At 40.1% G+C, this 14,099-nt stretch overlaps 1 protein-coding gene across 4 annotated transcripts in view; it reads left to right on the top strand.

Moving 5' to 3' along the window:
* DNAAF1 (dynein axonemal assembly factor 1) overlaps nt 1-14,099 on the top strand; it is a gene marked incomplete at its 5' end in the record, with an annotated part of 33,402 nt that overhangs the window by 12,328 nt on the left and 6,975 nt on the right. For all 4 annotated transcript variants that reach the window (XM_084644672.1, XM_084644671.1, XM_084644673.1 and 1 more), the window contains 5 exons: nt 5,503-5,594; nt 9,434-9,655; nt 10,427-10,593; nt 11,675-11,796; nt 13,623-13,837. In XM_084644672.1, coding sequence (XP_084500798.1) covers nt 5,503-5,594; nt 9,434-9,655; nt 10,427-10,593; nt 11,675-11,796; nt 13,623-13,837 — 818 coding nt within the window. The remainder of the gene's footprint in view (nt 1-5,502; nt 5,595-9,433; nt 9,656-10,426; nt 10,594-11,674; nt 11,797-13,622; nt 13,838-14,099) is intronic.

Here is a 14,099-nt window from a genome sequence, read left to right as displayed (position 1 = left end):
CTGGTGAGTATTTGCTTCAGGTTGGGGGGCTGTCTTTAGGCAAGGACTGGCCTGTCTCCCAAGATTTGAGAGAGTGTTGGGTCATCCTTCAGGATAGGTTGTAGATCCTTAATAATGCGTTGGAGGGGTTTTAGTTGGGGGCTGAAGGTGACGGCTAGTGGCCTTCTGTTATTTTCTTTGTGAGGCCTGTCCTGTAGTAGCTGTACTTTCCACTGAATGCATCCGATGAAGTGAGCTGTAGCTCACGAAAGCTTATGCTCAGATAAATTGGTTAGTCTCTAAGGTGCCACAAGTACTCCTTTTCTTTTGACGAATACAGACTAACACGGCTGTTACTCTGAAACCTGTCATTATGTAAGGCACTGCATTTAGCCGTATGGAGTGGAAATCTATCAACTGCATGAAAAAAACTTGTACAAATACAGACAGACAGAATCTTCCTTTCCAAATGCAAACAGATGGACATCATACCAAAAGGACTGAAGGTAAAAAATCCATTACAATCTACATACCACACAGACTATGCTGACAGCTTGTGCCACACACTCTCAAAGAAACTGCAGAACCACCTGATCAACATCCTGGCTAGGCAGCAGTTCTGTGGAAAAGGACCTAGGGGTGACAGTGGACGAGAAGCTGGACATGAGTCAACAGTGTGCCCTTGTTGCCAAGAAGGCCAATGGCGTTTTGGAATGTATAAGTAGGGGCATAGCCAGCAGATTGAGGGACGTGATCGTTCCCTTCTATTCGACATTGGTGAGGCCTCATCTGGAGTACTGTGTCCAGTTTTGGGCCCCACACTACAAGAAGGATGTGAATAAATTGGAGAGAGTCCTGCGAAGGGCAACAAAAATTATCAGGGGTCTGGAACACATGACTTATGAGGAGAGGCTGAGGGAACTGGGATTGTTTAGTCTGCAGAAGAGAAGAATGAGGGGGGATTTGATAGCTGCTTTCAACTACCTGAGAGGTGGTTCCAAAGAGGATGGTTCTAGACTATTCTCAGTGGTAGAAGATGACAGGACAAGGAGTAATGGTCTCAAGTTGCAGTGGGGGAGGTTTAGGTTGGATATTAGGAAAAACTTTCACTAGGAGGGTGGTGAAACATTGGAATGCGTTACCTAGGGAGGTGGTAGAATCTCCTTCCTTAGAAGTTTTTAAGGTCAGGCTTGACAAAGCCCTGGCTGGGATGATTTAATTGGGGATTGGTCCTGCTTTGAGCAGGGGGGTGGACTAGATGACCTCCTGAGGTCCAACCCTGATATTCTATGATTCTACAGCAAACAAGGAAAGATAAAGAATGAGCTCTCAAAAATGGATACTCTCATAAAAAACCAACCTTCCACACAAGCTTCCTCGTGGCTGGACTTTACTAAAACTAGACAAGCCATTTACAACATACACTTTGCTTCTCTACAAAAGAAAAAGGACACTAAACTTTCTAAACTACTACATGCCACAAGGGGCCACAGCAATGGTTCCCTCAACCCACCCAGCAATATTGTTAACCTATTCAACTATACTCTTAGCCCAGCAGAAGCAGCTGTCCTATCTCGGGGCCTCTCCTTCTGTCCCCCCACCCCCATGAACATGATACAGTTCTGTGGTGACCTAGAATCCTATTTTCGACGTCTCCGACTCAAGGAATATTTCCAACACACCTCTGAACAACATACTAATCCACAGAGACCTCCCAACACTACAAAAAGAAGGATTCTACGTGGACGACTCCTGAAGGTCTAGACAGCAGACTGGACTTCTACATAGTGTGCTTCCGCCGACATGCACGGGCTGAAATTGTGGAAAAGCAGCATCACTTGCCCCACAACCTCAGCCGTGCAGAACACAATGCCATCCACAGCCTCAGAAACAACTCTGACATCTTAATCAAAAAGGCTGACAAAGGAGGTGCTGTTGTCATCATGAATAGGTTGGAATATGAACAAGAGGCTGCTCAGCAGCTCTCCAACATCACTTTCTACAAGCCATTACCCTCTGATCCCACTGAGAGTTACCAAAAGAAACTACAGCATTTGCTCAAGAAACTCCCTGAAAAAGCACAAGATCAAATCCGCACAGACACACCCCTAGAACCCCGACCTGGGATATTCTATCTACTACCCAAGATCCGTAAACCTGGAAATCCTGGGTGCCCCATCATCTCAGGCATTGGCACCCTGACAGCAGGATTGTCTGGCTATGTAGACTTCCTCCTCAGGGACTATGCTACCAACATTCCCAGCTACCTTTGAGACACCACTGACTTCCTGAGGAAACTACAATCCATCGGTGATCTTCCTGATAACACCATCCTGGCCACTATGGATGTAGAAGCCCTCTACACCAACATTCCATACAAAGATGGACTACAAGCCATCAAGAACACTATCCCCGATAATGTCACAGCTAACCTGGTGGCTGAACTTCGTGACTTTGTCCTTACCTATAACTATTTTATATTTGGGGACAATGTATACCTTCAAATCAGCGGCACTGCTATGGGTACCTGCATGGCCCCACAGTATGCCAACATTTTTATGGCCGACTTAGAACAACGCTTCCTCAGCTCTCGTCCCCTAACGCCCCTACTCTACTTGTGCTATATTGATGACATCTTCATCATCTGGACCCATGGAAAAGAAGCCCTTGAGGAATTCCACCATGATTTCAACAATTTCCATCCCACCATCAACCTCAGCCTGGTCCAGTCCACACAAGAGATCCACTTCCTGGACACTCCAGTGCTAATAAGCGATGGTCACATAAACACCACCCTATACTGGAAACCTACTGACCGCTATTCCTACCTTCAGCTTTCACCCTGACCACACCACACGATCCATCGTCTATAGCCAAGCTCTGCGATACAACCACATTTGCTCCAACCCCTCAGATAGAGACAAATACCTATAAGATCTCTATCAAGCATTCTTACAACTACAATACCCACCTGCGGAAGTGAAGAAACAGATTGATAGAGCCAGAAGAGTTCCCAGAAGTCACCTAATACAGGACAGGCCTAACAAAGAAAATAACAGAAGGCCACTAGCCGTCACCTTCAGCCCCCAACTAAAACCCCTCCAACATATTATTAAGCATCTACAACCTATCCTGAAGGATGACCCAACACTCTCTCAAATCTTGGGAGACAGGCCAGTCCTTGCCTAAAGACAGCCCCCCAACCTGAAGCAAATACTCACCAGCAACCACATACCACACAACAGAACCACTAACCCAGGAACCTATCCTTGCAACAAAGCCCGTTGCCAACTGTGCCCACATATCTATTCAGGGGACATCATCACAGGGCCTAATAACATCAGCCACACTATCAGAGGCTTCTTCACCTGCACATCCACCAATGTGATATATACCATCATGTGCCAGCAGTGCCCCTCTGCCATGTACATTGGCCAAACTGGACAGTCTCTACGTAAAAGACTAAATGGACACAAATCAGATGTCAAGAATTATAACATTCATAAACCAGTCGGAGAACGCTTCAATCTCTCTGGTCACACGATACAGACATGAAAGTTGCGATATTACAACAGAAAAACTTCAGATCCAGACTCTAGCGAGAGACTGTTGAATTGGAATTCATTTGCAAATTGGATACAATTAACTTAGGCTTGAATAGAGACTGGGAGTGGCTAAGTCATTATGCAAGGTAACCTATTTCCCCTTGTGTTTTCATACCCCACCCCCCCAGACGTTCTTATTAAACCCTGGATTGTGCTGGAAATGGCCCGCCTTGATTATCATACACATTGTAAGGAGAGTGATCACTTTAGATAAGCTATTACCAGCAGGAGAGTGGGGTGGGGGGAGAGAACCTTTTGTAGGGGTAAATACCCATTTTTTCATGGTTTATGTGTATAAAAAGATCTTCTGTACTTTCCACAGTATGCATCCGATGAAGTGAGCTGTAGCTCACGAAAGCTTATGCTCAAATAAATTAGTTAGTCTCTAAGGTGCCACAAGTACTCCTTTTCTTTTTGCGAATACAGACTAACACAGCTGTTACTCTGAAACCTAGATACATACAGAATTTCAGTCCCTTGGGTTACCAGCCAACACCTTTCTAAAGAACTAAATTCATATGAAAAATCTTGGAAGGGAACATATACTTTATATAATGAGATTATTTTGTTTCCAAAGGAAGTAGCATATTTTATTATGAGCCTATACATTGTCTGCATGTGCCAAGAATTTAATTCAATGGCTTCCAATAGTGTAGATTCATAGTGAAAAGCAATGAAATGTTACAAATAGGTAAAAAAACCCCAAACACTATGATCTATCATGCATAAAATAGTTAGCATTTGCTACTAACACTAAAGAGTTATTTAGATGCAGAGGCTTTGCTTAATGTTTATAAGCCCCTTCAGTTTTTATTGAATCTTCAGTCCTTCTGGGATTATTCCAGCCATGTGATGTTTATAGGGACTTAGTTACATTCTAACAATTACCCATATATTATATTGCCTAATGAATTCAAGTGACCAGTCAGTTGTGTCAGAACTGTGTTTCTCAGAAATATTAAATTTCAAAGTAAAAATTTAAATACAGTTTCATTTATTAAGGTCCTGATTCTACCAGTTTTCCTCAGCTTTACTGTGTTGCTTTGGGCCTGCCTTCCTGCCAAGAAAAATCTGACCATTTTAAGCCCCAATCCTGCAAAAATTTAAGCAATTGAGTAGTCCTATTCAATGTATAAAAGTTAAGCACATGCTTAAGTCTTTGCAGGACTGGGGCTTTGAGGTTCAACTTGTGCATTTTTTGCAACAACAACAAGAATAGAACACGTTAACACTGAAATATAATTTTGTAATGTCTAATACTTGTTATAAACTAATCCCAACAAAACTAGATACAAGTTTGTACTGTAGGTAGGGATAAATTACTAAAGTTTTCTTTTAACCTTTTATACATGTTTTAGTAAAATCTAGTCTCCTCAAAGACAAAAATATTTTCAGCTTGTTTCAAATATATTTATATATGTTAAATATTTAAGTTTAAAAGCTTAAATATTAAAACAGTTCTATTTTTGATAATAACCAGCATGTGTTAGGTGATACACAGATTACTAAAAGACAGGAGCACTGATCTGCATGTGGGGCTCCATATGGGTTAGATCACTTTGTTAGATCTAACCCATATGGATCACAAAGATCATGTGGTTGCTTAGCTAATTAAATTGATGAGGAAATATTAATAGCTGATGTAATTTCGTGTTTGTTTTCCTTTTTTAACAGCATAGAAAATGATAAGCGAAACGTCTGCACTCTAAACAAGCAGAAATGGAAAGCAGTTCTAAAATAACTACTATATGATTACTCTGAGTAATGTTCTGAAAGGGTAAAGCAGCTAATGAGTTAAATGTCATTGAAGAAGCAGATTGTTCAGCTATTTGAAGTCAGGCAGATATTAAAGCTTTCAGAATGTGTTTTATACTTTAAAGGTTTTTTAAGTTGTTCATACTTCCTGTCAATATTTTAGAATGACAAAAAAGCTCCTGCGAGACATCTGCAAACAGCAAAAATTATATGTGACCCCATGTTTGAATGACACACTATATTTACATTATAAAGGTAAGCCATACCAAAACCAACAAAAAACACAACACATTTCAGAATTATTGTTCTAACTAGCAATGTAGCAGGCGATCTGGATACGGTTCACTGAGGGAAGGTTTCTGAAAATTGTATTAGAAATATAATTTAATTTGATGGAAAAATTTAATTTGGGGTGGAGCTGAGTCAACAGCAATGTACAAAAGTACTTCAGCATCAGTGTTAAGGCCTGATCCTGGAAGATCTTCCAGCTTCCATTAAATTGACCGGGAGCAGAGGATGTTCAACGGTGTGCAGAATAAGAGTCTAATGACCAAAGCTAGCGGATTCAGGGACAACTTTGATTAATTTTGTGGCACTTCTGTGTCAGCCAGTTATGTGATTCTTCATTTAAAGACAACAAATTTAAAGTTGATATAAGGAAATACTCTTCTTTACACACTGTTTAGTCAGCTGTGATATTAATCATCAGCTGAAATCAATCGGGTTTATGGCCTTTGTGGAATTTTGAGAGAGAGTTTATATACATGTATGAAAAAAATCCAGCATATGTAGCTACATGAGCTAGCTAGGCAAAACATACTAGGGTTATTATGCCTCATGGTTAAGGGTTAAGACTTTCTGTGGGGGTTAGAAAGCAATTTTTTCTGTTATGATAAAATATTGCACAGTTGACTAGGTGCCTTTTTGGAGTGTTTTCAACTTATTTTGAAACATGCCAGTATTGGAGACAAGATACTGGAACTGAGGGAGTACTGATATGTTCTGGACTGACAGTTTTGATGTTGCTACAGACAACCAGTTAATCTAAATTTGAATCTTACTCTTTCAAATGTACTTTTAGCTTCTAAACTGTGACTAACAATATTCATAAAAAACAAGTTACTATAAATCAAGGCGGGATCTAGGTGGCACATTGAATCAAAACACTAGCTTCTCACTTCTAAAGACACTGGTTTAAAAATATTGGTCCTGAATACCTCATGAGCAAAAATGTACCTTATTCCTTCTTAAATATTCTTTTAGAAAAAGACTGTTTTTCAGCTACAGGAACCTATGTATTGGTGAATAAAGAATGCCCAGAAAAAAAAGTAAGCACATTGCATTCTCATACCATCACTTTTGTTATTAGTGAGCAATACCCAAATGTGGATCCTTCACTTCCTGCATTCTAGTATTAATAAATGGAAAAAAGAGTTCCTAGAGCTAATGTGAATGCTGCCCTTTGTTGTCTTTAAGGACATTTTTATGTGGTATAGCTAGCCTTTCCATAACAACTTAAAAGTGGTTTTATATATAACATGCTAAGTCTCCAGGGAGCCCATCTCCCATTCAGGGGCACTATTTGTGCCATTATGCCAACTTATTGTCTTTTGAGATTTAAAATCATTACCTTTGTGAATCTTTAAGCTTCCTTCTTGATGGGTATGACGGGGTGAAGACTCACCACCGCTGGTGCCTCCCGTTGGTTGTTCCAGGAATTAGCTGTGTCCACTGGAGAGTGTCCTCAGCATGTGGTGTCTTGCCCATTGTCCATTCTGCTGCCCTGCATTGCTCCCTGCTCGGCATCGTCCGCTTCAGGATGCTGCTCTCCGGCATGCCTACTACTTCAGACTCACCCCCTTCCGAGGGGGGGGGGGGGTGTTAACAGCCATCTTTGGAACTCTCACCTGCCTCAGTGGCCAACCACAATCCAAAGTCTATCCCCTTAGCTCAGGAGCAAGTTGCAGTCCGTATTGGCCACCATCTTCCATAGCCAGGTGCACTGTAAGGTGGGGAACGGGGGAGACCCAGGCCTGCCCACTACTCTGAGTCCCAACTCAGGGGCTCTCTAGCAGCAGCCTCCTTCGTTCCCCTCTTGTCCGCCTATTCTTCCCTGGACCACTTCCCCTATGGCCCTGTGCACCTTCTTGGCCCTTTGTAGCAGGGTCTGCAGCCTGGGAGGTAACAGGGCTGGACCCCTCTCCTGCTCCCCCAAGCCTGCCCAGCATTGCTTTGTCCAAGGTGCTGGCTCCTTGCTTCAGGAGCCTGTCCTTCTCCCTCACTAGTCAAGGAGAGACTACCTTCTTCTCTGCTAGGCCGCCTTTATATAGGGCCTCGCCCAGCCCTGATTGGCTGCCTCTTCTTTCCCCTGATTGGCCCTCCACAGGCCTTTATTGATTGGCTGCCAGTCTATGCAGCCTCTAAAGGCCTGTTCCAGCCCTTTTCTCAGGGGGTGGGGCGACTGCCCCACCACACAGGGCCTGATTCTTGAAGTCACTGGGAGTTTTGTCATTGACTTCAACGAGAGCAGTTCATAGATTCCAAAGCCAGAAAAGACCACTGTGATCAGCTAGTCTGACCTTCTGTGTAACAAAGGCCATAGGATTTCCCTGAATTAATTCCTGTTTGTTTGATTCCAGTCTTGATTTAAAAATTGCTAATAACGAGAATCCACTACAACCTTTGATAAATTGTTCCAGTGGCTAATTACACTTGTAGCAATTAGTTTATTTAATCATTTAAGAAAGATTTATTGTTGTGGCTAAGTATAATTAATTAATGTGTGATGGTTAGGTTTAAGTAGGATAGGATCATAGGAGTATAAGACTGGCAAGCATGCATGAGTGATGAATGTGTATTAGATATATAAGCAAAGTAAAGCTATAATGCTAGGCCTACACGCTAACCTGAAATCTTACAGGCTTCAGCCATACTGGGCCTAAGGAGAGATGACATAAGTAGGTCAAGAAATAATCCTTAACCAGTAAAATTACAAGATTACTGTAAAGAATGTGCCAATGGGCGATGTTTGGGAAAACCACAATAATAAATCTAATAAATTATTAAATACACTAATGGACTAAAAGCCCCTCTCTTTGATGGGATGAATATTATGGAAAAATAAGAACCCCGTCACACAAAAGTTATATATCAATACACAGCAAGCACTATAACTCACTACAAATATAACTTAAAACTTTTATATGTATAATTAAGGGTTAGTAGTTTCTTCATATGGATGCTCGGGGGATTGATATACTGTTTCTACAGGCTGTTGGTGACATACAGAAACATATGGAGGTTCTGGTACTTGATATGGTTATATGCTATGCATGTCTTCATAAATACTCTCCTCTGCTGTGACTGTGGGTATTGCTCCTGGATTAACTGTGACTTGAAGAGGGATAGAAACAGGTTGGACTGAACCAGGCTGGTCTCTGGGCATTTCTTGGTTTAAAGTTATAATCTTTCCTCCCATATAATGTATGGCAAAAATAACGCCTGTAGTGAGGATACTTTGGACAACAATCCATCCCTACAGGGGTGGTCAATACTGCATCTGTTCCATCTAATAATTTGTTCAATGTTTGCTTTGCTTGATCCATATTACTAATTTCAGTTAAATGCCAATTTTTCCTTTCTAACACCTGTTTTAGCTATAAATCTAATGGTCGTATGTGTGCAGAATACCGTGCTGGGTACTGCATGGGCTCTTTCAGGTTTTGTATACATGTTGGTGGTTGTAACATTGAGTATCTTCTTAGTGGACAGAATTCCTTACTTGTGACTGTGTTTGTGGCCATTGTATTCATTCTTTTTGTGCTCCTAGAAAGTCTCCAGCCCTAAGAAAATCTGTCAGGGTAACGCTCACCCTGCTGATTTTAAAACTGTAGCTGCACAGGTGACAGACTCACTCACAGACTCACTCAATAGTTTAACGCAGAACTATTGATTACTATGTCCATTCAATTGAAATACTGTAAAAGCTATACCCTCACTGTCATGGATCATAGTCTACATCAGCATCATTGGCTGAAAACGAATATAGAGAAAAATTAATCAATCTCTTCTTATTTAAACCCTGTTTTCTGCAGGATTTGACCGCCTTGAGAATCTTGAAGAGTATACAGGATTAAAGTGCCTGTGGCTTGAATGCAATGGTTTAACAAAAATTGAGAACCTGGAGGCTCAGACAGAGTTGCGCTGCCTGTACTTGCACCTCAATTTAATAAATAAAATTGAAAACCTGGAACCTCTGCAAAAGCTGGATTCGCTCAACCTCAGTAACAATTCTATCAAGATAATTGAAAACCTCTGTAAGTATTTCTAGTGTAGTGTGTTTCATTTATGTTGCATTCATTTTTCCATGCATCATCTTACTAATAATTAGTGAACATATTTTGCAGGCTTTTTTTTTAAATTGGGTTAAAATATTACAAAAAGTACAGAAGCAATTTCAGGAGGCTTTTGGATGGAAAGTCAAACCTATGTGTTTAAAATTTTGGAGGGGTTAATTGATCAAAAGAACAGGTTTTACAGTTACTTACAGTGATGGCTTGAACAATTTATATGAAGTTATTCCTTACATTGGAAAACCTACTGAATCCTTTGGTTTCATTCCTCTTTATGTAGCACTTTTTCATTTGTTTTTTAAGTTGGATGTGCTCTAGTGGCCAAGGACAGGATAGCCAATTTTTTTCCGGACTGCAGAGGAATTTATGCCATGTTGAGGTAGCTACACTTGACATGATAAAGAGGGATTTCTGTGCACCACCACTTGTGTATTTTAGGTGTAACTTGAAATAGTAACTCTTGCTTTTGTGTAATTGACTAGTTCAAAAGATAAATATGCATTTAAAACAAACTCAGGCGTTCTAGGCTTTGCGATAAAGAAACGGAAATAGTGTGTTTGGGGGAGGGAAAGGCTTGGAAATACATTGTCAGATATCAAATGTATATGAAACAGTCACAAAGTGAAAAAAGTCACAATATTTAAAGCTGCAGTTTTCTACTCTGTCCAGAAAATTCTCCTTGCACAGAAGGCTGTGAATTAATTTTCCTTTCATTGTATTGTCATTGTCCAACAGCTTGTCTGAGCGTTCTGCACACTCTGCAGATTGCTCACAATAAGTTACAAACAGTGGAAGACATACAGCACTTGCAGAAGTGCCCAACTATCTGCGTCCTTGACCTTTCTCACAACAAGTTAGATGATCCAAATATTCTAAATGTCCTGGAGACCATGCCTGATTTGGTAAGCAAAATATACATGAGGGGTTTTGTATATGTTCACCCACATGAGTTTGAGACTATAGCCTCATTAAATTGTCTTATCGGAGAGAACTGAATGCACAATAATAGTAGAACTTAATCTTCATTAGAAGAAGGTGCTTTAGAGATAGAGCATATGGTTAGTAGCACTGGGCAAATAATTGAATTTTTGGTTCACTGAAAAAGTAAAATATCGATTTGGGTTGAACAAAATCTTTTGCCCCAAAATGATACATTTAGACATCAGGTGTTTTTTGGTTATTTTTAAACACACAGCTCCCCCCCACTCACACCTTTTATTTTTAAGTTAAACCTAGCTAAAATGCAAAAGAAAATGTTTCAACTTCTTTGGAATATTTTTTCCCCGGCTGAAACTGTTCACTGAATTCAACCCGAATTCATAAACAGTTTCAGTCAACCTGAAGCTGCATTTTTCGGCAAATAAAGTCTTTTCCCCAAAAAATTCACCCAGCTCCATTGATTTGTTATAGTCTCTAAATATTTTCTCTGATTCTTTCCCCTGAACTTTTAAAACACGTTCCATAGATGATTTGAATTCTAGGAAAAATAACCAAGTATGGTACAGTTAGAAAAGCTCCAGATGGTTGCCAAAGACCCTGATTGTAATCTTAATGCTACCTACTCTAGTCTCAGGGACATTTTTTTTCTCTGTATTGTACCTGCAAGCTTGTTTTCTTTGTAAAAACAAAGATAGCCCTGATGAGATGGAAAATAATTTTTATACTGTAATTTAAACTGGACCTTAACTACTGAAAAACTGCTTGGAGATAGCTAGATTGAATAGGAAATTAGTAAAATTAGATCTGTGATTATCAGCAAATACTACTGTAGCAGTTTAAAAAAAATCAAATATTATTAATGCAACTTTGTCCATGATTGGAGGTTTTCCCCATGTTATTTGCATGTTGGGGTATATCACTCTTTTTTTTTCTTCTTTTTTTTTTTATTTGAAGCCTCCTGGGTTCACAGATTATAGAGAAAGTGCCTATATGGAGTTAATTTTTACCTCTTTTTAAAAAAAACTATGTACCTTGCTTTTATAGCGTGTGCTGAATTTGATGGGAAATGAAGTGATTAAGAAAATTCCTAATTATAGAAGGACACTTACTATTCGACTAAAACAGTTAACATACCTGGATGATAGGCCAGTTTTTCCAAAGGACAGGTGAGAAATAGTGAAGTCTTCTTTACATAGCAATGCAGATTAAATACTAATGATCACACATTCCATTTTTATCAATATTTTTGTCATGCGTGGAGAAGAAGAATCTGACCAAAGTAAGCAGTCACAGGATAAGAGGGTAGATCCTCTCATGGATCAGTAACTGGTTAAAAGGCAGAAAACAAAAGGTGGGAATAAATGGTCAGTTTTCAGAATGGAGAGAGATAAATAGTGGTGTCCCCCAGTAGTCTGTACTCGGACCAGTGCTGTTCAACATATTCACAAATGAGCTGGAAAAAGGGGTAAACTGTGAGGTGGCAAAATTTGCAAATGATAAAAAATTACTCAAGATAGTTAAGTCCAAAGCAGACTGTGAAGTGTTACAAAGGGGTCTCACGAAACTGAGTGACTGGGCAGCAAAATGGCCAGTGAAATTCAGTGTTGATAAATGCAAGGTAATGTACATTGGAAAACATAATCCCAACTACCTGTACAAAATGATGAGGTCTACATTAGCTGTTCCCTGTCAAGAAAGAGATCTTGGAGTCCTTCTGGATAGTTCTCTGAAAACATCCGCTTAATGTGCAGCAGCAGTCAAAAAAGCAAACAGAATGTTCGGAACGATTAGGAAAGGGATAGATAATAAGACAGTAAATATAATAATGCTACTATATAAATCCATGGTACGCCCACACCTTGAATACTGTGTGCCGTTCTGGTCACCCCATCTCAAAAAGATACATTGAAATTGGAAGAGATGCAGAGAAGGGCAACAAAAATGATTGGGGTATGGAATAGTTTTCGTATGAAGAGAGATTAAAAAGACTGGGACTGTTCATCTTGGAAAAGAGATGACCAAGGAGATATGACAGAGGTCTATAAAATTTTGACTGGTGTGGAGAAAGTGAATAAGGAAGTGTTATTTACTCCTTCACATAACACAAGAACTAGGGGTCACCCAATGAAGTCAATAGGCAGCAGGTTTAAAACAAACAAAGGGAAGTACTTCATACAATGCAGTCAACCTGTGGAACTCATTGCTAGGGGATGTTGTGAAGGCCAAAACTATAACAGGGTTGAAAAAAGAACTAGATAAGTTCATGGAGGATAGGCTATTAGCCAAGATGGTCAGAGATGCAACCTCATGCTCTGAGTGTCCCTAGCCTCTGTTTGCTAAAAGCTGGGAGTGGAAGACAGGGGATGGATCACCCTTTGATTGCCTGCTCTGTTCATTCCTTCTGAAGCACCTGGCATTGGCCACTGTTGGAAGACAGGATACTGGGCTAGATGGACCATTGGTCTGACCCAGTGTGGCCATTCTTATGTTCTTATGACCATAGGTCATAAGTGAGGGTAGGTGGCCTTGTATACACTAGTATCTTACAGTTAGGAGCTCTGCATTCTAAATTCTTAATATAAGGAAACACAATATCTTTCTCAGACTATGATATATTCCTATATACAATTGCCTTTCTCCATAATCAGTAGCCCAAACTCTGCTCATGATGTCAGAGTGGTAGCACAGATGTCATAGAGATCAGAATTTGGGACTTTTAAAAAATTTTACTAACAAAAGATGCAAACTCTGGTTTTGTATTCACTAGCCTTTACAAACTTGTGTTCCTTATCTGTTCTATTTCACCTACAAAATATCTGTACCTTACATAGCAGTCCTTGCTGCTCAGGGGAGCATATTTTCTGATGCTCATCTGCTCAGTAACTTTTCTTTCCTTGCAAATAGACATTTGAAATCTCCCTTTCATCGTGAACACACTGTGCCACTAGTATTTACAAAACTGTGTTACAGTGGTCTTGCCTATTGCCATTAGAGCCTGTGCAGAAGCCTGGGCCATGGGGGGACGCGAAGCAGAGAAGAGTGAAAGGGAAAAATGGGAGAACAGAGAGAGAAGGAAGATCCAAGACAGCATTGATGGGCTAACAGCGATCCGGCGAAAAGCTGAAGAGAAGAAAAGACAAAGGGAAAAGGAAGAAAGAGATATACTTAGAAAGTGTGAAAATAGAGGCACAACAGAGACCCAGGAAGGTTTGTGATTAAGCTTTTGGATAAAGCTCCTGTTTCTCTCTGCTTTAAGTCTAATTGAATTTCTAACTGCCTAATATTACCTTACTTTGATATTACTTTTTATCAAGTCTGTAGAAAATGAGAATAGAATTTGGCTCGTTGACTATAGCTTAGAGGATTTACTGCATGCTGCAATAATAAAGATTATATCTTACACTGATGTAGAAAGACAAGGTGGGTTAGGTAATATCTTTTACTGGACCAGCTCCAGTTGGTGAGAGAG

Source organism: Lepidochelys olivacea (genome assembly GCF_965140295.1).
Source record: "Lepidochelys olivacea isolate rLepOli2 genome assembly, chromosome: 12".
In the NCBI taxonomy this organism is placed as follows: domain Eukaryota; kingdom Metazoa; phylum Chordata; order Testudines; family Cheloniidae; genus Lepidochelys; species Lepidochelys olivacea.
This window is presented reverse-complemented; position numbering and strand designations above follow the sequence as displayed.